Source organism: Marmota monax, unplaced genomic scaffold, assembly GCF_021218885.2.
Source record: "Marmota monax isolate L192 unplaced genomic scaffold, Marmota_monax_Labrador192_F-V1.1 WCK01_AAM20220418_F8-fsc00501, whole genome shotgun sequence".
Lineage (NCBI taxonomy): Eukaryota > Metazoa > Chordata > Mammalia > Rodentia > Sciuridae > Marmota > Marmota monax.
Window position 1 is genome coordinate 93182 of NW_026693328.1, and position 22470 is coordinate 115651.

The 22470-nt window shown below is 55.2% G+C and overlaps 1 protein-coding gene across 1 annotated transcript in view; it reads left to right on the top strand.

Annotated features, from left to right (window-relative positions):
* The window catches only part of Myo15a (myosin XVA), a 54891-nt gene continuing 32421 nt past the window's right edge, over positions 1 to 22470 (top strand). Inside the window, exons 1-23 of the mRNA XM_046456656.2 lie at positions 1 to 3582; positions 5985 to 6067; positions 6647 to 6710; positions 7402 to 7511; positions 7833 to 7907; positions 8118 to 8208; positions 11707 to 11712; positions 12071 to 12174; positions 12307 to 12370; positions 13498 to 13611; positions 14247 to 14408; positions 16017 to 16130; positions 16430 to 16488; positions 16576 to 16699; positions 17290 to 17385; positions 17830 to 17961; positions 18484 to 18609; positions 19492 to 19569; positions 20524 to 20672; positions 20768 to 20813; positions 20984 to 21108; positions 21573 to 21690; positions 21957 to 22132. Of these exons, the coding sequence (XP_046312612.1) occupies positions 1 to 3582; positions 5985 to 6067; positions 6647 to 6710; positions 7402 to 7511; positions 7833 to 7907; positions 8118 to 8208; positions 11707 to 11712; positions 12071 to 12174; positions 12307 to 12370; positions 13498 to 13611; positions 14247 to 14408; positions 16017 to 16130; positions 16430 to 16488; positions 16576 to 16699; positions 17290 to 17385; positions 17830 to 17961; positions 18484 to 18609; positions 19492 to 19569; positions 20524 to 20672; positions 20768 to 20813; positions 20984 to 21108; positions 21573 to 21690; positions 21957 to 22132 (5798 nt within the window). The remainder of the gene's footprint in view (positions 3583 to 5984; positions 6068 to 6646; positions 6711 to 7401; positions 7512 to 7832; positions 7908 to 8117; positions 8209 to 11706; positions 11713 to 12070; positions 12175 to 12306; positions 12371 to 13497; positions 13612 to 14246; positions 14409 to 16016; positions 16131 to 16429; positions 16489 to 16575; positions 16700 to 17289; positions 17386 to 17829; positions 17962 to 18483; positions 18610 to 19491; positions 19570 to 20523; positions 20673 to 20767; positions 20814 to 20983; positions 21109 to 21572; positions 21691 to 21956; positions 22133 to 22470) is intronic.

Here is a 22470-nt window from a genome sequence, read left to right on the forward strand (position 1 = left end):
ATGGCAAAGGAGGAAGATGAGGAGAAGAAAGCCAAGAAAGGAAAGAAGGGTAAGAAGGCCCCGGAGCCGGAGAAGCCCAAACGGAGCCTTAAGGGGACCTCCCGTCTATTCATGGGCTTCCGAGATCGAACGCCCAAGATCTCCAAGAAGGGCCAGTTCCGGAGCGCATCAGCTTTCTTCTGGGTCCTCCACACTGGCCCCCAGAAGACCAAACGCAAGAAGAAGGCCCGCACGGTGCTCAAGTCCACGTCCAAGCTCATGACGCAGATGCGCATGGGCAAAAAGAAGCGGGCGATGAAGGGGAAGAAGCCCTCTTTCATGGTGATCCGCTTCCCCGGACGTCGTGGGTACGGCCGTCTCCGGCCCCGGGCCCGGTCACTCAGCAAGGCATCCACGGCCATCAACTGGCTCACCAAGAAGTTCCTCCTCAAGAAGGCTGAGGAGTCGGGCAGTGAGCAAGCCACGCTGGACGCCTGGCTGCAGCGCTCGGGCTCCCGCGTGGGCTCCCGCAAGCTGCCCTTCCCATCGGGCGCAGAGATCCTGCGGCCCGGGGGCCGGCTCCGCAGATTCCCCCGCAGCCACAGCATCTACTCATCTGGGGAGCCCGTGGGCTTCCTGCCCTTCGAGGACGAGGCTCCGTTCCGGGGCTCGGGCTCCCGCAAGTCGCTGTATGGGCTCGAGGGCTTCCAGGACCTGGGCGAGTATTATGACTACCACCGCGAGGGCGACGACTACTATGACCAGCAATCGCTGTACCAATATGAGGAACAGGAGCCCTACCTGGCCGGCTACAGGCCCTACAGCCCAACCTGGCAGCCCTATGGCGAGCATTTCTATGGGTACCCACCTGAGGACCCCTATGACTACTACCACCCTGACTACTATGGTGGCTCCTTCTACCCAGGGTACGGCTATGGCTATGACGACTATGAACCCCCCTACGCACCCCCATCTGGGTATTCATCTCCTTATAGCTACCATGATGGGTTTGAGGGTGAGGCCTACCCATATAGCCACTACCTAGATCCCTATGCACCTTATGACATGCCATACCCACCCTATGACCTTCCGTACGATACCCCATATCCTGCACCCTACTTTGATCCGTATGGGGTCCCCTACACCGTCCCCGATGCTGAAGACATCTATGGAGGTGGAGATGAAGCCATCTATGCCCCCGAAGTGCCCTATCTTTATCCAGAGGAGCCGTCCTTTGCCTACCCCTGGGTCCCGCCACCTATACTGTCACCCCACAATCCATATGCCCACCCCATGGATGACATCGTGGAGCTGGAGGAGCCAGAGGAAGCAGGCGGGGAGCGGCAGAGCACCTCCTTCCGCCTACCCAGTGCAGCCTTCTTTGAGCAGCAAGGAATGGACAAGCAGGCCAGGTCCAAGCTGTCCTTCATCCGCAAGTTCCGCCTCTTCCCACGGCCGCAGGTGAAGCTGTTTGGAAAGGAGAAGCTGGAGGTGCCCCTGCCCCCATCCCTGGACATTCCACTGGGAGATGCAGATGAAGAGGAGGAGGAGGAGGAGATACCCCCAGTGCCCACCGTGCCCTATGCCCACCCTTACTGGGGCTTCCTTACACCTCGTCAGCGCAACCTCCAACGGGCCCTGTCGGCCTTTGGTGCCCACCGCGGCCTGAGCATCAGCCCTGATTTGGGTCGCCCGCCACCCCGCCCCGCCACCTCACTGGCACGTTTTCTCAAAAAGACACTATCAGAGAAGAAGCCCATTCCGCGGCTCAGGGGTAGCCAGAAGGCACGAGGGGCCAGCCCTGCAGTCCGGGAGGCGGCTTACAAACGCTTTGGCTACAAGCTGGCCGGCATGGACCCTGACCGGCCCAACACGCCCATCGTGCTGAGGAGGACCCAGCCACGGGCCCAAAACAACAACAATTCCCACCGCCCACCCTCGCCGGCACCCACGCCCCGGATACTTTCCCACTGGAGCAAGCTCGTCTCCCCTCCAACTTCCCGGAGGCCCCCCAGCCCTGGCCCACCGCCTGCCCCACCCTTCTCCCCAACACTCTCAGGCCTGCCCCGGCCAGCCTCCCCCTATGGCTCCCTCCGGCAACACCCACCACCCTGGGCCGCCCCAGCTCACGTGCCCCTAGCACCCCAGGCAAACTGGTGGGCCTTTGTGGAGCCCCCTCCTGTAAGCCGAGAGGTGCCCCCTGACCTGCTAGCCTTCCCTGTGCCCCGACCCTCATTCAGGGGTTCCCGCCACAGAGGGTCAGCCTTTGGCTTTCCTGGGACCTCCCCAGTGGCACCGAGAAGGTGGGCCTGGAGTCCCCTGCCTTCACCTCAGCCCTCCCTGAGGAACCTGCCAGGTCCAGGCTACCGCTCACCCTTGGGGCCCTTGTCCCCTCAGCTGTCTCTCCGTAGGGGCCCCTTCCAGCCGCCCTTCCCACCTCCACCTCACCGGCCTGGATCTCTGCGAGAGCCCCCAAAGCCACGACAACGACAAGCCTCCGGGCGCCTGGGCCCACCCCATTCACCAGTGCTGGGTTCACCCCGACTACCCCCACTGCCCCCTCTGCTGGGCCATGGCCCCCGGCACCGGTCCCTCAACCTGCCTTCACGCCTCTCTCACTCATGGCGGCGCCTCAGCGAGCCGCCCACCCGGGCTGTAAAGCCACAGGTGCGCGGGCCGTTCCACCTGCCACCAAGGGCCAGGTCTTGGAGAGCTGCTGCAGGGTCCCAGGAGCACCAGGAGAGTCAGCATGAACCTGAGGACTCCGAGACGCCCTGGATAGTGCCCCCGCTGGACCCCAGCTGGGACATAGATATGCCTCCCACCCAGCGCCCACCTTCGCCCTGGCCAGGAAGTGTGGGCAGCCTTCGCGGCTTTTCCAGGCCACCTCCTGTGCCTGAAAATCCCTTCCTGCAGTATGTGGGCCTGGTATCATCCACTGCTGCCCAGCCTGAAGGCCCAGCCTCTAACGCAACCAGCATCTTCCTGGGCAGACACCATGACCCAGGACCTGGACATCTCACCAAATCCGCTGGCCCTTGCCCTGAGAATCCTGAAGAAGCGGCCACCCCAGGAGAACCCCAACCATCAGCAGAGTCCAAGACCCTAACCCTAACACCTCCAAAGGATGCCCCCGCAGAGCACAAGGCATTACGGCTCAGCCTCTCATATCCACTGGCTATGTGTGACCAGACAAGGGCTACAGGGTCACTATGGCACCGCTCGAGGACACTGCCCAGACCCCTGGCTCCCTTGGCCCCTACTGGGGCCCCAGAACCCCTGCCCAAGGAGGGTGAGCGACCCCAGCCTCGATCTGGGCGTTTTGCCGTCGTCTTACCTCAGGTGCGGAAACTGAGCTCCTTCCAGCAAGGTAGGCCTGCTGCCCTGCATCCACCTGAACAACTGGCCCAGGACCCCCAGCATGGCCCAGAGCTCCGAGCCTGTGGTCTGCGCTGGTCCTGCCTCTGGCTGCCAGCAGATGCCCGCCGGCCCTGGCCACGAGTACAGGCCCAACCCCAGTGTCACCGCCTGGGCCTTGGAGCTGCTTGCCTGTCTCTCAGGGGCCCCTGGAAAGAAAATGGCCCTCAAAACTGTCAGAACAAGGTATGGAGTACAAGTCAAAGGGAGGGCATGGTAGTTCTGGCCTGGGAAGTGGGATAGGAAGTGACCTAGGGAGGCAGCCAGAGTCCAGTACGTCCTTGGCAAGCTGCTGCTTGCTTGGGCCTCTCGGTCATCTCCATCTGCAGTTGGGGAGAGGAGCCTGGGCCTCCCAAAGCCTCTGCAGAATGAAACAAGGGGAGGCCCAGCACAGGCACGCACAGCGTAGAGATGCAGGACACTGTTCCTCGGTGGATTTGGGGACGGGAGCTTTTCTGTCAATTTCTGCCTGGGACCTGGGTGTCCCTGTCTTGGCTCAATGTGAATGGCACATCTGGCTCCCAGCCATCCCTCAGAGGTTTGGGCCAAGCTGGGTGCAAAACTGCAGAACCCTGTTCCACCCCCATGGCCACGCACATGTCTTCCCACCTCCCACTGACCCTCCTGTCCCCCAGATTGGAGTCATCTTTCTCCTTGGGGCTCCTGTTGTCCTTTGATGGTCCCCTGGGCTGCAGGATTCTGGACTAAGAGAAGGTGGGGACTCAGGACACAAACTTCTAGCCTTCTTATTACAGAGGCCACACGGTGGATAGGGAGATGAGCCAGGAGACTGTCTGGGCCCGGGGTGGGGTGCCAAGCAGGCAGCCTCTCTGAAGAGTACCCGGCCTGAGTTTGGCTACCACACTCATGGCAGAACACGAGCCTGAAGCTGGGTGGCCCTCAGGGGGGCGGGTGGTCACTGGAGCCTCCCCCGGGACAGTATAGGCGGGGCAAGCAGGGACAGCAGGTGCTTCTCGGCCTCTGCAGACGGTGCCTAGTGGAGCGGGCAGCCAGCTGGGTCAGGCAATGGCAACGGGGGCAGCCTGGCTGCTGGGGGGGCCCTGGCCCCGGCGACGGGTTCCCCGTACCGTGTGGGCTGCAGCGTTGCGGGAGCGAGGCACAGGGCGCCTGGGGGTGAGGGGCAAGGATGCCTGGGCCCTCCTCACCCTGGAATACGTGAGTGACTGAATTATTCAGGGTCTGTGACTGCTGGCGAGCACATGGGCAGATGGGTGGGCTGGAGGCCAGGGCTGAAAGGGTGATACTGTGCCCTACTTAGCAGCCCAGCAGTGGTCACGCAGCACACAGAGCCCGTCCCGGTGTCCTCTTTCCTCACCTGCCCAGGGACGGGTACAACTGGGATCAGAATTGCAGAGTATGCGCACGTGTTCGCTCACAGTTCTGCAGAGCCTTGCAGTCCTGTGACATGTGTGGGCATCTGTGCAGCCAATGGAGGAAAGCAAGTGTATGTGGAGGTCTGAGCAGATGTGGTATCCATGGGGGCTGGGTTATTTGCTTACTCTCGGCATGTGTGCACCTACACATAAACAGAGATCCTGCAGCCCAAATGTGGTACTGGGACTTTCATTCTCAAGACCCCAAGGTTGGTGGGAGGCTGGCTGGGTGGCAGGAGGATCGAGAATTCAAAGCCAGACTTGGCAACTTAGCAAGGCCCTAAGCAACTCAGTGAGACATTGGGAATGTGGCTCAGTGGTTAAGTGCCCCTGGATTCGATCCCCAGTGCCAAAAATAAAAAATGAAAAAAAAAAAAAACCCAAGGTTGGGGGGCTGGGGCTGGGGCTTAGTGGTAGTGCCCTTGCCTGGCATGTGTGAGGCACTGGGTTCAATTCTCAGCACCGCATAGAAATAAATAAAATAAAAGCCTATCAACAACTAAAAAAATATTTAATAAAAAAAAATAAAATAAAAGACCCAAGGTTGGGAACTGTCCCAGTGATCCACCTACATGTTCATGACAAGTGGATGTTGAGAACCGGTCCCTGCATGTATGGTGGGTGCCCCCAGCTGAACTCCTCCGCATCCCACAAGACCACAGGTGCTCATGGGAGACATGACAGATGCAAAGACCACTGTGTTTGAATTACACAGGATGGGTGCCAGGGCATGATCCTGAGACAGTCCCCATCTTGGCTGTCCCAGAGGCTCCCTGCCTCAGGACACTGCATCAGGATACATGACCATGAAGTTGTCACACAAGTCAACACACAGGGTCTTCCAGCAAGAAGGGTGCTGGCACTGAGAGGGCTGAGTTTGGGAGGGGAATAGGAGAGTGTGGGTGTGTTTGTGTCCTTGGACGTGTATGTGCTCACTCCGTGGGGCAGGACGCTTGGAGCTCACAGGAGCACTAGTGGGAGAAATACGTGGGCACTGAGGTCAAGCACATATCCCTGTGTTGCACACAGGTTCCCTGAGCCACTGCATTTGGTGGCAAGGAGGCTTTCAGGAGCCCCTGGCCCGGCCCTGAGATTACGTCTCTGACAGTGCGAGCAGGTGCAAGGTCTGTCCAAGCCAGGGCACCCACGGGACGCCCTATAACCTGCCGACCCCATCCCCTCTCTTTCTCACAGATGCACTCCATCCGAAACCTGCCTTCCATGCGGTCCAACGAGCAGCGCAGGGAGGACGGAGTGGAGGACATGACCCAGCTAGAGTGAGTGGGCAGGGCCAGCTAGGGGTCACTGTGGGATCCCCACACTCTCAACCAGAGTGCCTGATATCCATCTCCCAGAACATTCTCAGAGCCTCTGTTTCCCCATCTGCAATGAAGTGTCCGCAAAGGCCAATGGGTGCACGTCGGAGCTCTGTGAAGTCAGACAGGCCTCAGTTCAAATCCCAGCCCCATCACTTACCAGCTGGGGGCGGCCCTTGGGCAAGTCACTCAGTTTCTCATCCACAGGAGCGGGGTGGGATGGCAGTCGTGAGAGCGGTGGTATGTTGGGGGTGCCTGATGCATGGATTAAATCATAATGTTATTATTTAATCACAGGAATTCAGTCCTCCTGGCTGCTGCCTTAGAGTGTCTCTCAAACCCCCGTGATGCAGACGATTAGCAATACCCATTGAATTGAGGCACAGCAAAGTGAAGTGACTTTCCCTGGGTCTCAAAGCTGGTTAATGTCAGAGACAGGACTTGAACTCAGGCCTGCCTGACCAGGACTGAGTGGGGAGGGGGCCCTTGCTAGTTCGGGTCCCAGGAACATTGACAGCTTTCCTCCATGTCTCCTTCTAGAGACCTCCAGGAAACCACGGTGCTGTCCAATCTCAAGACCAGATTTGAACGGAACCTCATCTACGTAAGTCCTGGGGCTGAGGCTGCCCCAGGTCCCCAGTTGGGAAGGCAGATGTCTTCTGGGGACCAGGTGGGAAGGACAGGTGTCTCCTGTTGGACTTGTGACCTCTGGTTTCAGCTAGAAGAGAATGCTAGAAGCCGGAATTCTAAAATCGAAAGTCCTAAAATGGTATTAAAAGAGTGAACCCCGGGAGCAGAGGCCTGGAGATAGGGAATCCAGAAACTGGTGACCCCTACCCCAGTGGATCCAGGGACCCGATGGACCAAGCCTCCAAAGTTCTAGAATCTCTAAACCTGGATCCCAGAAGTTGACCAGAGAACTTAAACCACAGTGCAGAAAGGCAGGGACACCCAGAGTGCTTTGGCCACCTCAGATCCTTCCCCATTCCCCAGTATGAAGCAGAACCTCCCGAAGCCTGGTGGGACCGTGAAGTGGGCGGTGGTCAACACGGCCACCCTAGTGGGATGGTGGCTACAGGGCTTGGCTCGTTCCATGCTCCTCAGCCTAAGCCTGTGTGGTGTGCTTGAGCTTCCAGTATTAAAACAGACCTTTAGAGGGTTCTAGATGGCAATACTAAAGCCAGGCAACCAGACATCTGCTCAACTGGAAAGGGGTCCCAGGCTCCCAGAGCGGGGGAGGGACGGCCATAGAGGGCCACAAAGAGCCATGCCCTGAGGCCAACATCTGTCAGCAGACGTACATCGGCAGCATCCTGGTTTCAGTGAACCCATACCGAATGTTCGGGATCTACGGTCCAGACCAGGTGCAGCAGTACCACGGGCGGGCCCTGGGAGAGAATCCTCCGTGAGTGTCTGCAGGACCTGGGGAGAGGGGCTGTCCTGGGGTTGCAAGTCACTGGCCTCCCCTCAGCCCTGGGTGGTGGCTCACAGGATTGGAAGGCCACCTGCTCAGCTCACAGTTTCTCCCCAGGCCTGACCACGGTCCTCTTTGGAAGCCACTGAGGCTCAGGATGGGGGTGGGTGCATGTCCCCCAGTGGGTGAAGGATGGACAGAATTGACGGCTTGCCTGGACAGAGATGCCCCCACGCACCCAACCCCTGGGAAATTTGGGAATGTGGGAGGCATGGGCTGGCCCCAGGGACACCTAGTGGTCTGTCTCCCCAGGCACCTCTTTGCGATTGCAAATCTCGCCTTCGCCAAAATGCTTGATGCCAAACAGAACCAGTGCATAATCATCAGGTGAGCTGGGCTGTAATCACACAGGGGACCGATGGGGGGGACTCCGAGCAACAGGTCTGCATCCAGCCCGACCTGCCGTAGGACCTGGGAAGATCAGTAGGCACCTCTGAGCTGGCTTCTGTCCATATCCCCTTCTTCACGGTGGGATGGGGAAGGACCCAGAGGAGACAGCAAACTGTCGCAACTGCTCTGCTCCCTTTGCCCGGTCAGTGGAGAGAGCGGCTCTGGCAAAACTGAGGCGACCAAGCTGATTCTGCGCTACCTGGCCGCCATGAACCAGAAACGGGATGTCATGCAGCAGGTGAGTCTGTCTGTCCATCTCTTGGTGGTCTGTCTTCCTGGCCTCCCCAGCTGAGCACTCCTTGCTGAGCATGCCCGAGTGCTCCCCAAGAGGCAAGGCTCCTCACCCTACTTGGGCCATGGGGAGGCTGAGTTCCAGAGGCATTGGGGCCATTTCGAGGGCTGCTCTTCAGGGGAGGCTTGGGGAAGGGAAAGTTTCCTCCCACCCCACACTTCTGTGTTTCCATGGCAACTGGAGGTTGGGGCAGCCTGGGTCAGAGTAGAGGCTGCACGGTGGCCTGGCCTCACCTTCCTTTGAGGTTCCATGGCCACCATTTTCTCCCATCCAGAGGCTGTTCGGACCCCAATGGTGAAGAAACAGGACAGGTTCAAGTGTAGGGATGGGCATGGGGTCAGGGAGGCAGTAGATACCAGGGAGTGGGTGTCAGACTCTGGGCATGGGCCTGTGTCATGTTAGAGTCTTTTTTTTTTTTAATATTTATTTTTTAGTTTTAGGTGGACACAATATTTTTACTCTACATTTATGTGGTGCTGAGGATCGAACCCAGTGCCTCATGCATGCTAGGCGAGTGCTCTACCACTGAGCCAAAACTCCAACCCCATGTTAGAGTCTTACTTACCAGGAAAATGCTGTGCTCTGAACCTGAGAATCTAAGAAGCTCATCCATTCCCTCCATAAAGGTTTATAGAGGACCTACTGTGTGCTGGGTGCTGGGGAGGAGGCAGAAGCAACTCAGACAAATGTTCACATGCTCATGTGAATTCCATTCTAGTAGAGGGAAAGAAAAAAATAGAACATATATATATACATATATGTATGTATATATGTAAATTATGTACATGTGTAAAGGCAGCGTGTTGGGGAGAAAAACGGTAAGGAAGAGGGTGAGGAGTGCTAGGGGTTGTCATTGTGAGCATGGTGGTCACAGAGTAGCCCTGAACGTGTCTGGGGGAAGAGTGAAGAGGTCACGGGAGGAGCATGTACAAGAGCCCAGAGGTCCGTGCTCAAGGGACAGCAAATCACCATCATGGAGTACAGGTGAGGGAGGAAAGGGGCTTGAGCCCAGCAGGTGGCAATGGGGTGGTGTGGAAGGCTGGGTCCAGGTGCAGGTAAAAGCCAGTCAGCCACGCTGAGAAGGACCTGAGAGAGGGAGATAGTGTAAGAGTGGCCCCAGGTGTCTGGCCTGGGCCCAGGCAGCACCAAGGTAGTCGGTCTGCACTGGAGCAGGTTTGCCAAGAACAAGGGCTCACTGGGGCATCCTCAGAGAGAAGGTGGGAATTTGGGGCTCCGGAGAAGATGTCTGGCCCAGCAGCTCAGACTCCAGCACCACAGTCTCTCAGACTTCCCCCAACTCTGGAGCCCACCCAGGTTTGCAGGTGACCACAGTGTCCCAGCCCATGGCAGCATGATCTCAGCAGGGTGATCTTGGGGCAGCGGATTGGAGCTCCTCAGTCCTCAGTGGGGAGTGGGTGGACCCAAGCTGTGCAGTCCAGCCTGGCTCCACCCATTCAGATGCATGCCTTGGCCTCCCACCCGGCCCTGGGCCTCCTGGTGGACAATCGGATCATCTCTTTGTTTCAGGCAGGGTTTTCAAAGCCTCTTTGGGTCAGACTTCTAGGAGAGCAGGCTAGGTGGGCCAGGCACCGTGCCAGGTCTGTGATCATGCCACAGCCTCTCGAAGCCCTGGGAAATAGGTACAACTGTGTCCATTTGCACAAGAGAAAACAGAGACCTGGGAGGGGAATGGACTTACCAGGGTCCCAAAGCAAGGTGGTAAAAGAGCTGGGATTTGCTGTCCTTGGCAGAGAACTACAGGGAAAATAAATGGGGGGATGGGACCTGACTGGGTCTGGGAGTTTCTATACTGGGCACCCACAACATGCCTGCCTGCTGTGTGACTACAGGGCTCTTTTCCCAGCCGTGGCTCTGCCCTGCTCACATCACCCAGATCTAGGTCAGTTTTATGCATGGCTATATTCTGAGTCTTAAGCAATGTCCTTATTTTGGCTCCACCCCAAATGATGATGGGCATCATCCCCAATCTCTCTCCCATTGGTCAGCAAGAGGATGCCATAATACTACATTCACACCTCCAAAGATTTCAGAAGTCTCGGGGCTCCTTCTCATCGGAACGGTTTTGGTCATGTGTCCTCACTGGACCCAATCATGTAGCCTGGGCAGTGCTGTGCCCAGATCGGCCAGGGTTTGGACCACACAGTCTTCATCCCTCCAATATTCACTCCCTCTAGCTGAGCCCGCTCCCTAGGCTGGGCTGGGCACACAGAGAATTGGAGAATCTTCTGATATTTCCAAGGGACTCCTAGACTTAGAGATAATGTAAAGCAATGCTCAGCTGGACTTTGACTCACTGAGGGCGTCCCTGACCCTCTCTGGAACTCAGACTGCTCTTCCATACAACGGGCACAGCAGGTCCTGGACTAAACAGTGCTGGGGATCTGGCAAACCCCCACCACCAAGACTACAGGTGTTATTTTCTGTGGTGACTCAGCTTTCTCTGCTTCTTCTCTAAGAATTCTTCCTGAGGAAGCAACTTAGCCAAAGAAAATGCCATATGAATGCCCTGAATATGGGTTTGTCATAGTGCTGCTGGGGACTCTCAGGGACTCTGGAGTTCCTAGACACATCATATAATATTCAGTTCCCTAATCTGCAAAATAGCAGTGATATTAGTACCGTTTTTTTTTTTTTTTCCGGGAGTGGGGGGAAGGTGGTACTGGTGATTGAACGCAGGGGTGTTTAACCACTGAGCAACATCCCCAGCCCTTTCTATTTTTTTTTATCTTGAGACAGGATCTTGTGTCTCACTAAGTTTCTTGGGGCCTCCCTAAGTTGCTGAGGCTGTCTTTGAATTCGCGATCCTCCTGCCTCAGCCTCCAGAGCTGCTGGGGTTATAGGCATGTGCCACCACCTCCAGCTCAGCAGATTTTTTTTTGAAGTCCCAGTATCTGCAAAGGACATGCATCAGTCTTACGCAAACACTGGGACTCCTCCTGGGCTGGGGATATAGCTCAGTGGTAGAGTGCTTGCCTTGCATGCACAAGGCCCTGGGTTCAATCCCCAACACCACCAAGAAAAATAAACAAACAAACACAGGGACTCAAGTGCACAAATAAGCCAAGTGAGGTGGTGCATGCCTGTAATCCCAGCAGCTCAGGAGTCTGAGGCAGGAGGATCTCGAGTTCAAAGCCAGCCTCAGCAACAGTGAGGCATTAAGCAACTCAGTGAGACCCTGTCTCTAAATAGAATACAAAAAAGGGCTGGGGATGTGGCTCAGTGGTTGAATGTCCCTGAGTTCAACCCCTGTATCCCTCCCCCTGCAAAAAAAAATAATACACAAGTAGATTCCTGTCTGGAGATAGATGATACCCAGGAAAACAGGCAAAATGACATGAGGGCTGGGGGCAGAGGTGGCCAGTTCTGTTAGTGACCAGCTTCTGTTTTTGTCCCTTGTTCCCTCCGTCACCGGCACTCCTGAAGATCAAGGTACTTGGAATGTGTGTGTGTGTGTGTGTACGCTCCTCATGGACAACAGGCAGAACGGGCAGGAAGAAGCATTCAAAGGCCTATCCTGAGCTGGGCTGGGGGACTGGTCAGGGGCTGCGGTGCGAGGGCCCCGGGAATGGAGGAGGGTAGCCCAGGGCTTGCCTGTGGGAGTCAACTGCGTGGAGCTGGTGGCACTGGGGAGACCCTGGGATCCTATAGGAACTCCACCTCTGGTCGCGCCTTACAGAGCAGGGTGCCTGGGGAGGCCGGTGCCTGGTTGTCCCCAGTCATGCCCCTCACCCAGACCCCCAAGACAGTGGCCCACCCCCCTGCTCCCACCTCTTCTCCCTGGGCTCAGATCCTGGAGGCAACACCCCTCCTGGAGTCCTTCGGCAATGCCAAAACCGTCAGGAACGATAACTCGAGCCGCTTCGGGAAGTTCGTGGAGATCTTTCTAGAAGGGTGAGTGGGACCATTGTGGGGCTAGCAGTACCCTCCGTGTCCCACACCAGCCCCCCCACCCCCGACATACCCACCACTGTTCCCCTCCCTCCTTGCTCCTTCCCTGGGAGCTGACTGTACTCCCCACCCCAGGGGCGTGATCTCTGGTGCCATAACCTCTCAGTACCTGCTCGAGAAATCCAGGATTGTGTTTCAGGTGAGCCAGCCCTTCCCACACCTGTGGGTCCTCGGAAGTGCTGAGTAGATACCGGGTTAATGAACACAAATGGCATATGGGTTGTACGGGTGTACTGTGAGACAGTGACCATTTCACCTTTGTGACCCAGCCCTCTAGTCATGGGCTCCTCGCTGTCCCAGAGCACAAAGCATTCTCTTGCCTCAGGGCCTTTGCACCTACTGTTTCCCTCCCAAGAGTACCCAAACCCAAAATGCCTGCTAGGCCAAACCCCTCACCAACTCCAAGTCTTCCTGCAGTTCTCCCTTCTCAGTGAAGTTACCCATTTAAAACCACAGCCCTGGGCTGGGAATGTAGTTCAGGGGTAGGGAGCTTGCCTAGCATTCATGGGGACCTGGCCCACCCTCTGGTACTGCAAAAATAAAAAGGAATAAAACTTCAGTCCCTCTCCACCTCATCAAAACTCTCACTCCCTGTAATGCTTTATTTCTCTCCATAGTGCTTTTCACCATCGGACATGTTTTATATATATTTTTAAATTCTTATTAATTTTTTAGTTGTAGGTGGACACAATACCTTTATTTTATTTATTTATATGTGGTGCTGAGGATCGAACCCAGGGCCTCACACACGCTAGGCGAGTGCTGTACCGCTGAGCCCCAGCCCCAGCCCATGTTTTATATTTTAACCAGTGATTTGCTGAGTATCTGTCTCCCCCGCTAGCAGCTGGGTTCCGTGAGGTCAGGGGATTCTGTTGCTTTGTTCTCCGCTGTGTGCCAAGGGCCTAGTACAGGGCCTGGGTCACAGGAAGCGCCCAGCCAGATTGGCTGAGTCGACCATCAGAATGCATCACGACTGCACGTCTGGGTTATAAACACACGTGCAGGCACGGGTGGCCAGTGCACACAAGGAAGATGGGCTGTCTTTTTATTTCTCCCAACAAAAGAAAATCCCATAGCCACTCTTACCAAGGCTTCCCTGCATCTACCCCCAACCCCCAGCTGGTGCCAGGCTGGGGTCTCGCTCATCAGAGGTGCTCCACCCAGGACCTTGTGTGTGTGTGTTAGTGGGCATGCCTGGGCCTGTCTGGGTGGGGGTCACCGAAATGGCAGTCTCCCTCCTCTGCATCCATTCGCCCTACTCTGTAGGCCAAAAATGAGAGGAATTACCACATTTTCTATGAGCTGCTGGCTGGACTGCCTGCCCAGCTGCGGCAGGCCTTCAGCCTACAGGAGGCGGAGACCTACTACTACCTGAACCAGGTGAGCACCAGCAGGCTCCCCGGAGCCCCCAGGCCTAATCCTCCCATCCTATCACTCCAGGGTGGGCCAATGGAGCGGCTGTGGTGTCCTAATGGCCGATGAAAGTAACGGAGGTTTGGGGAGCATGGGTTTGGATTCAAGGGAGCTCATCACGTCGAGGAGGATGGGAATCTTCAGGGTCAAAGCAGAGGAAGAGAAAACCTTCCTTCCTCTTCATTTCTCTGGAGCCTAGAACAACTAACCAGCCTGGGGCGACTATATGGCCCTCTCTGTGCCTCAGTTTCCTCACCTGGGACATGGGGAAATAGAATGAGGTTTTAGTTACGGAAATTCATGCATGTGCTGAATTTAGCATTGGCCTGTGGCCCATGCTCCATAGACATGGGCCACTGTTTTAATTGTCATTATCAGTGGCTGCAGCAAAGGTTAACAGGAGACCAATCCTCACTATGCACCACACTTAAAGTCTATGAAGCCCACCCTGAGCCATCTCAGAGCTTCCTGGACCTTGAGAGTAGAATGACCACTTGAGGGACCAGCTCAGGCTACACTTCCCCGTCAGGGCAGGGTGGGGACTTTGAGGGCTCCCGGTGCCCACCCAGGGCCCTTGACCTCCAGCCTGTGCCCTGGCTCAGGGAGGGAACTGTGAGATCACTGGCAAGAGTGATGCAGATGACTTCCGCCGGCTCCTAGCTGCCATGGAGGTGTTGGGCTTCAGCGGTGAAGACCAGGACAGCATCTTCCGCATCCTGGCCTCCATCCTGCACCTGGGCAACGTCTACTTTGAGAAGTATGAGGTAAGGGGACATCGTGGCCATCTATTCAGAGACTTGAGAGCTATATTTCCCTTCCAGGTTATACTGTGTACATATTTGTGTTCTTTTTTTTTTTTATTCTCTGCTTTGGGGTTGTTCTTTTTTATTTTTATTGATCTATAAGGGCTTTTTACATATGTTAAGGAAGTCAGTCCTTTGTTTCTGTTATGAATTACAAATAGATTTTCCAGTTTCAATTCGTATTTTTATTTTATTCACAAGTGTTTGAGTATTTTTGTGTTGTTTTCTATGTCTTGTAGATCATTTTTTTGTTTTGTTTTGTTTTGTTTTGCAGGAATCTGCAAACCAAATTATTTTTTAATATTTATTTTTTAGTTATAGGTAGACACAATATCTTTATTTTATTTTTATGTGGTGCTGAGGATCGAACCCAGTGCCTCATGCATACAAGGCAAGCCCTCAACCACTAAGCCATAATCCCAGCCCCCAAATTATTTTTAAAATATTTTAGGCAGTTCATCTATGAATTTTTTTTCTTGCATAAATGTGGGACTTTTTATCATTTTAGAAGAAACCTCTCTAAAACTATAACAACTTTCTCCCATAATTTTTTTTTTTCGATGCCAGGGATTGAGAACTCATGGGTGTTTTATTACCACTGAGCTACCTTCCCAGCCCCTTTTATTTTTTATTTTGAGAAAAGGCCTTTCTAAGTTACTTAGGGTAAGTTGCTGAGGCTGGTCTCGAACTTGTGATCCTCCTTCCTCAGCCTCCCACCACACCCATCTCCCATAATTTTTTAAAAGAACTTTCATGGTTTCATGGATTTTTGAAATTTTTAAAAAAACATTTAGATATTTGATTCAAAAATTTATCCTAGTAAGGTTTGAGGTAGGAATCCAATTAACTTGTCTTCCAGGTAATTACTCAATTTTCCCCTCATTTGAAAAATAGATATTTATCATATCCTGAATTACCATGCGCACTTATATCTAATCCCAGACTTTCTAATGGACTTCATTAATCTATTTATGTACCATTTGCCTATGACCACGCTCAGTGTTTTTCCCCTGTGGTGCTGGGGACGAACCCAGCATGCTAGGCGAGTGCTCTGCCACCCAGTTACATCCCTAGCCTGACGCACTGTTTTAATTACTGCAACTATAATGTCTTCACTATATTGTATAGCCTCTTTCGCTCTTTCCTTTTTTCAGAATCTTCCTGGAAATTCTAGCTTGTTTCCATTTTTTTGTTTTGTTTGTTTGCAGTACTAGGGATTGAAACCGGGGGTGTGCTACGTTCAAACTAAACCCACAGTCCTTTTTATTCTTTTATTATTTTTAATCTTTTATTCATGTATTTGGTACCAGGGATTGAAACCAGGGGCACTTTACCACTGAGTCACACCCCTCGCCCTTTTTATTTTTCATTTTGAGACAGGGCCTTGAGAAATTGCTGAGGGTCTTGCTGAGTTGCTGAGGCCAGCCTTGAACTTGTGATCCTCCTGCCTCAGCCTCCCAAGTCACTGGGATGAAGGCGCACCCTCACGCCTGCAGTTTCTGTCTTTCATATAAATGTTAAACTCGGTTTGTCTAGTCCACAACATGCTGCCCTTGGTGTTTTGCATAGACGGATGCACAGGAGGTGGCCTCAGTGGTAAGCGCCCGGGAGATCCAGGCTGTGGCTGAGCTGCTGCAGATCTCCCCAGAGGGCCTACAGAAGGCCATCACCTTCAAAGTGACCGTGAGTCTGTGGGCACTGGAGACTCTAACAAAGCCTCCCCCCAGCGCCTGTCTCCCCCATTACAACAACAGCCTCCCCCCCAGTGCCTGTCTCCCTTACTAGAACAGCAGCCTCCCCGACCCCAGCATTGCCAGGCAGAGGGAGCGGGCACCCTGCCCTCTGGTCAGCTTCATGCCTGAGGCCAATCCCACCATCTCTCTAGCCTCCCTTCCCCAGCCCTTTAATCCCTGGGTGGGAGTAGGGGCATCCCGGAGGTGGTAACCAGCCTACTGTCACTCAAAGGTCCTGTCCCTCCCCAGGAGACAATGCGAGAGAAGATCTTCACCCCTCTGACTGTAGAGAGCGCTGTGGATGCCAGGTGAGGCCGCGTCCCTCCCTGCCTGGGCCCAGAGACCCCCAACACCCCGTCCCTCTGCCCACCAACCCAGTGCCTCCTCTGCCCCAGGGATGCCATTGCCAAGGTTTTGTATGCTCTGCTGTTTGGTTGGCTCATCGCCAGGGTCAATGCGCTGGTGTCCCCGCAGCAGGACACCCTGTCCATCGCCATCCTGGATATCTATGGCTTCGAGGTAGGATGGTGTGAATGGGTGAGGAGCAGGGGACACAGGCAAGGCCTCATCTCCCTCAGGCATTCCTGGTTGGTCCCCTGAACACAGAGGCCCCTGCCTATCGGGCTGGATAGGGACCCCAAAAAGGCCCAGACCAGAACTTTGCCCTGGGGAAGCTTCCCAGTGGTGCTCAGTGAGGGACAGACTTTGACAGGCTCATGTGATCAGACCCATAAGGTACCAGGCACTTCACTCATTCACTTCCCCATTACGATACCCCAGTGAGGCAGGTATTCCCCATTTTGCAGACGGGGAAACTAAGGCATGAGGTGAATGCTCCAAGTCACACAATTCCAAAGTGGCAGCACCAGGATTCAAACCCAGGCAGAAGGCTCTGTGGCCGGGGCTTTTAGCCTCTACCTAGGCTATAGGACCTACAGCTTCAGGCGCCATCCCAAGGGTGGCGGAGCCATACAGGGTTCTGTGCAGTGAGCTATTTGAAGCTTCAGCCATGACAGGCAGAGAGAACCCTGGGCCTGGGCTGTGGAGGTGGGGATGGCTGGGTTGCTGGCCAAGGAGGGGCCAACCCAGCCTCCCCATTTCCCCGGCAGGACCTGAGTTTCAACAGCTTTGAGCAACTGTGTATTAATTATGCTAATGAGAACCTTCAGTATCTCTTCAACAAGATCATCTTTCAGGAAGAGCAGGTGGGTGTGGGGTGGGGTGCATCAACTCTCCTGTTTCCTTCCATCCTCGCTGGCCAATGGGCCTCCTTGGAGATTGGTTCTTTTTCTTGAAGGGCAATTCCCAGGTTGTCAGGAGACAGTGGAGGGAAAGGCATTCTAAGCTGGGATCAGCACAGGTGAAGACCTGTGTGCTGGGGGTGGAAAGTGCTGGGGTGCTGAGCGCAGAGAGGAGTCCTCTCAGCAGGGGGGCTTCCTATCCCCTGCTGGGCTATTCCAAGCAGAGGGAACAGCAGGGCCCTGAGATGCTTCATGTTGCACTATTAGGGGGTGAGCTCCCTGTTTCAGGAGGTATGCAAGCAGAGGTGTCCCAGCCATCCTCCTTCAGACAAACGTAGCCCAGAGAGTAGAGTGAATGTGCCCTGGGAAGGGCTAGGGGGTTGAGCCTCTGTCATCTGCTGCCCCCAGGAGGAATACATCCGAGAGCAGATCGACTGGCGGGAGATCACCTTTGCTGACAATCAGCCCTGCATCAACCTCATCTCGCTGAAGCCCTATGGCATCCTACGCATCCTCGATGACCAGTGCTGCTTTCCCCAGGTGACCACGGGGGTTGTGTGAGCCTAGCCAGGGCGCTGAGATCTCTGAGTCCCACATCCGCATCCTACCCTGAGTCTTTCATTGCTCTCTGCTCTGACTGGGGGTGGGAGTGGAGCATCAGGAAACCCAACCTACCATTCACAACCTGGGGTGATTTAGGATGGAGAGGGGGATGTGAGTGTCCAGAGGAGGGGGCTGCATCAGCCTGGGAAGTCCCAGAGGGCTTCCTGGAGGAGCTAACCTTGGAGTTGAGCCTCAGATCCTGATTGTGCAGGCAGGGTGCACAGGCAACGGGGCTGGGAGAGAGGCAAGCTGGGAATTGATTCAGCCACATCTATCTGCAGGGGTCCACTTAGGCCCCCAGTATCTGGCTGATGCACTGTCCCCACCCCCAGAGCCCCAGGCAGCCATGAAAAGTTGTGAGTTGTTCCCTGCAGTGTCCTTTGGGGATCAGTCAGGGCTGGAGAATTTGCCAACAGGGTCCCAGGACCTCTGCCCACCCACTATCCCATCTGTCACCAGGCCACAGACCACACATTTCTGCAGAAGTGCCACTACCATCATGGCGCCAACCCACTCTATTCCAAACCCAAGATGCCGCTGCCTGAGTTCACCATCAAGCACTATGCCGGCAAGGTCACCTACCAGGTAAGACCTGTGACAGCCAGCATGGTGCCGTGGCTGCCCTGCGTGTTAGACACAGGAGCACAATGTGGGACCAGCCACACTCCCCTGGTTCTAGTCCTGGTCCTTCAGCTCCCCAGATGTGTGACCTTGGGCAAATTTCTTACCCCTTTTGAGCCTTAGTTTCCTCATCTGGAAATGGGATCACAGTGCCCATGTCCGGATGAGGATGTGAGAAGCCTAGAATGGGATATGGTAAAGAATAGCTATTATTAGCTGGGCACAGTGACACCATGCCTGCAATTTCAGGGACTGGGGAGGCTGAGGCAGAAGGCTTGCAAGTTCAAGGCCAGCCTCGGCAACTTAAAGAAACCCTATTTCAAAAAAAAAAAAAAAAGGACTGGGGATATACCTCAGTGGTCAAATGCCCCTGGATTTTACCGAATAAATAATAACTATCAGTAGTGATTTCACTGTAGTCACCGTCCTATTTTCTGTGACACAAGAGGTGTCACAGGCTAGGTTTGCAAACCTCTGTCTTCATCTGGGTCTTATTTTCCTCATCTGTAGAATGGGCAGTGAGAGCAGGGTGAACCGCAGACTGGTGGTGTGCAAAGCCAGGCTTAATGTCTCCTCCCCAGAAGTGAGGCGGGTGGTGGGGGCTGGATGGGAGGGAGGCCCTAGCAGACAGAAAGAGCCAATCCCTCCTAGGGTGGACAGCAAGACAGAGGCCGGGGAGGGCAAGGCCACGGCCATCCAGGGGATGTGAACCAGCCCAGAGGGAGGAAATAAGCCTCTGAATGCCTGCTGGGCGGGCTATCCGTCTACCTTGCCCCGGATTTCCCCGGGTCGGGATGGGGATGAACTGGGTTTGGCCCCTGCTGCACTCCTGGCTCCCTCTTTTAGGTGCACAAGTTCCTGGACAAGAATCATGACCAGGTGCGCCAGGACGTGCTGGACCTCTTTGTGCGGAGCCGGACGCGGGTGAGCGAGCCTGGCCTCCAGCCTGGCCGCTGCCCTTGTCCCGCCCCTAGCATGGCCCCGCCCACAATCCAGCCCCGCCCACAAGCCAGCCCCGCCCACCGCCAGCCTGGCCGCTGGATATCAGCCCTAACCCCACCTGGACCTTGCCCTGTATTTTCCACCACACTGGCCCCGCCTCCTGAATGGTCCCCAGGCCCCTGGCTCTGCTTTTTGCCCCGCCTACCCTGTCTGCCGGCCCCGCCCCAATCCTTCACTTTCCCCCTCCCCCTTCCCCTCCTCCTCCCCCTCTCCCTCCAAAATTTCTTATTTACCTGAGGTGCTGAGACTCGAACCCAGGACCTCACACATGCTAGGCATGAGCTCTTCTGCTGAGCTACAACCCTAGCCCCATGTGCCCATTCTTGCCTGCACCAGATAGTTCCCTGGGCCCCAGACCCATGAGGCCCTGTCAGAGCCTGGTGGCTCGATTTGGGTTCCTTGAAGGCTTAGAGAGGTCCCCAGCCCCAGCCCCACTCTGACCCCATCACCTCCCCTGTGGCCCTCCACTTCCTTCTCTGTCAGATTGGCACCTTCTTCTTTAGGTCTGGGTTCAGCCCCGGCTGAACATCAACCAGAGTTCATGATCATGCATGTCACAGGTGGAGGCCATACACACAGTCCAGGACTGTATGTTCCCCAGAGTGAAAAGGGAAAGCCAGCCTAATTATGGGAGGGGTCTCCAAGAAACTGATGAAGGTCCTGTTTTGAGCTGTTTATAAGCCAGGATGGTGGAGAGGGTAGGAGTCTACTTGTTTTCTGGATTCCTTCAGTTTGGGGAATTAACTTTTTTTTTTCCCCCTATCTTTTTCTTCATTTCTCTCTTTTGGCCCCTACCTTTCTGTCTCTGTTTCCCTGCCTGTCACCTTGTCTTTCAACGCCTTGACCCCTGCCTTGACTGGCCACCCCCCAATCTAGGTGGTAGCACACCTCTTCTCCAGCCATGCCCCTCAGGCTGCCCCTCAACGCCTGGGCAAGAGTAGCTCTGTCACCCGACTCTACAAGGCGCACACTGTGGCTGCCAAGTTCCAGCAGTCGCTCTTGGATCTGGTGGAAAAGATGGAGAGGTGGGTAGGGACAGGTGGGCAGAGGACCCAGCCTCACCTTTAACCCACCCCATGACCCTCAGTGACTGAGCACCTTCCTTCTGGCTTCTGTCCAGGTGCAACCCCTTGTTCGTGCGTTGCCTGAAGCCCAACCACAAGAAGGTAAGTGAGCACTGAGCACCTGGGAGAACCAAATCTTCCTACCTGTGCTAGAGGACCCTGAGCAAATGGCTTGGCCTCTTCCACCACCTGCTCAGTCTACCTGCTCAGTTCACCATGGACAGTGCCTTTGCACACGAGTGAGCAGAGTCCCTCTCTGGGCGTCTCTACAGGAACCAGGTCTCTTTGAGCCAGACGTGGTAATGGCGCAGTTACGTTATTCAGGGGTCCTGGAGACTGTGCGGATCCGCAAAGAAGGCTTTCCTGTGCGGCTTCCCTTCCAGATGTTCGTTGACAGGTACCTCCATCAGAATAGTTCCTAAGCTCCACAGACCCTTACCCAAACCCCTGTGGCCCTGGAAATCCACAGCCCGGAGAGCATAAGACTTTGACATTCACAGTCGCTCACGTTGTACACTACACAAGACTTTTGCTAGCTGTTATATGGTAAATGTATTTTTAGTTTTGCCTTTTTTCACAGTTGTCTCTGTGTTGATTCCACAGAGGTGTGATTTTAAGTTATTTTGACAAGCTTCCAGCAGATGGCAGTAGAACGTCTTGTTCTACTGAGATCTCTATCCCGATTTTCTGATATCTAGAAGTAGCCTTGAGGCCAGAGTACCACTCGCCGATGATCAGATGACCTGAGTAGAGCTACCGCTGGGACTGGGGCTTCTGGACCCAGGGGTTGAGGGTCGTAAGCCTGGGTCAATCAGGCATCTGGGGTAGGTCTCAACCTCAGTCTGAGTGTGGGTCTTGCAGGTACCGCTGCTTGGTGGCCCTCAAGCCCGACCTGCCAGCTAACGGGGACCTGTGCGTGTCAGTGCTAAGCCGTCTGTGCACAGTCATGCCCAACATGTATCGCGTCGGGGTCAGCAAGGTGAGTGCCGCCCATGCTCAGCCCTTAGTGACCTCAAGTTTCATGTCCAAGCTAAAGAGTCCTGTCCCAGAGTCAGTCCAGATGGGCTGGACGTACAGAATGCTGGTCCCGCTGCTGGACCTGTGCTCGGGCAGTTCTCTCTTTCACCTCCCTGAACTTGGCCCTGCTTCTGGCGTCTGCCCTGTCCCTCTGTGTCCTTGGACTTGCAGGGTGGGGGTGGGGTTCCGGCTTCCTGGCTCTCACCTTCCTCTGTGTCTTCTTCTTAGCTGTTCCTTAAGGAGCATCTGCACCAGCTGCTGGAGAGCATGCGGGAGCACGTTCTGCACCTGGCAGCCCTCACGCTGCAGCGCTGCTTCCGGGGCTTCCTTGTCCAGAGGCGTTTCCGCTCCTTGCGCCGTAAGATCATCCTCCTGCAAAGCCGGGCACGAGGCTACCTTGCCAGGTATGTCCCCGGGGAGGGAGGACTGCCTGCAGGACTGTACTCAGGGCTGGGAGAGGCTGTGCCTGAACCCACATAGTAGTAAGCTGTGGAGTTGTGCAAGCCAGGCCTCCGAAGGAAGGATGATCAGAGTCTCTGTGTCCCTGTTTGGGGGAGACCCTTCCCACCCATGCCCAGGCCCTCTTGATTGGCAAGTGGGAGAACCCATCCAGCAGAGAGGGGCCCCACCCTGCATCTCAGGGACTCTGGGACTATAACATAATGAGAAGGTTAAATCCAGGCCCTGCCACTTAATTTGCTGTGGGATAGACTTGGTGGCCCCCACCGGTAATCCCAGCGAT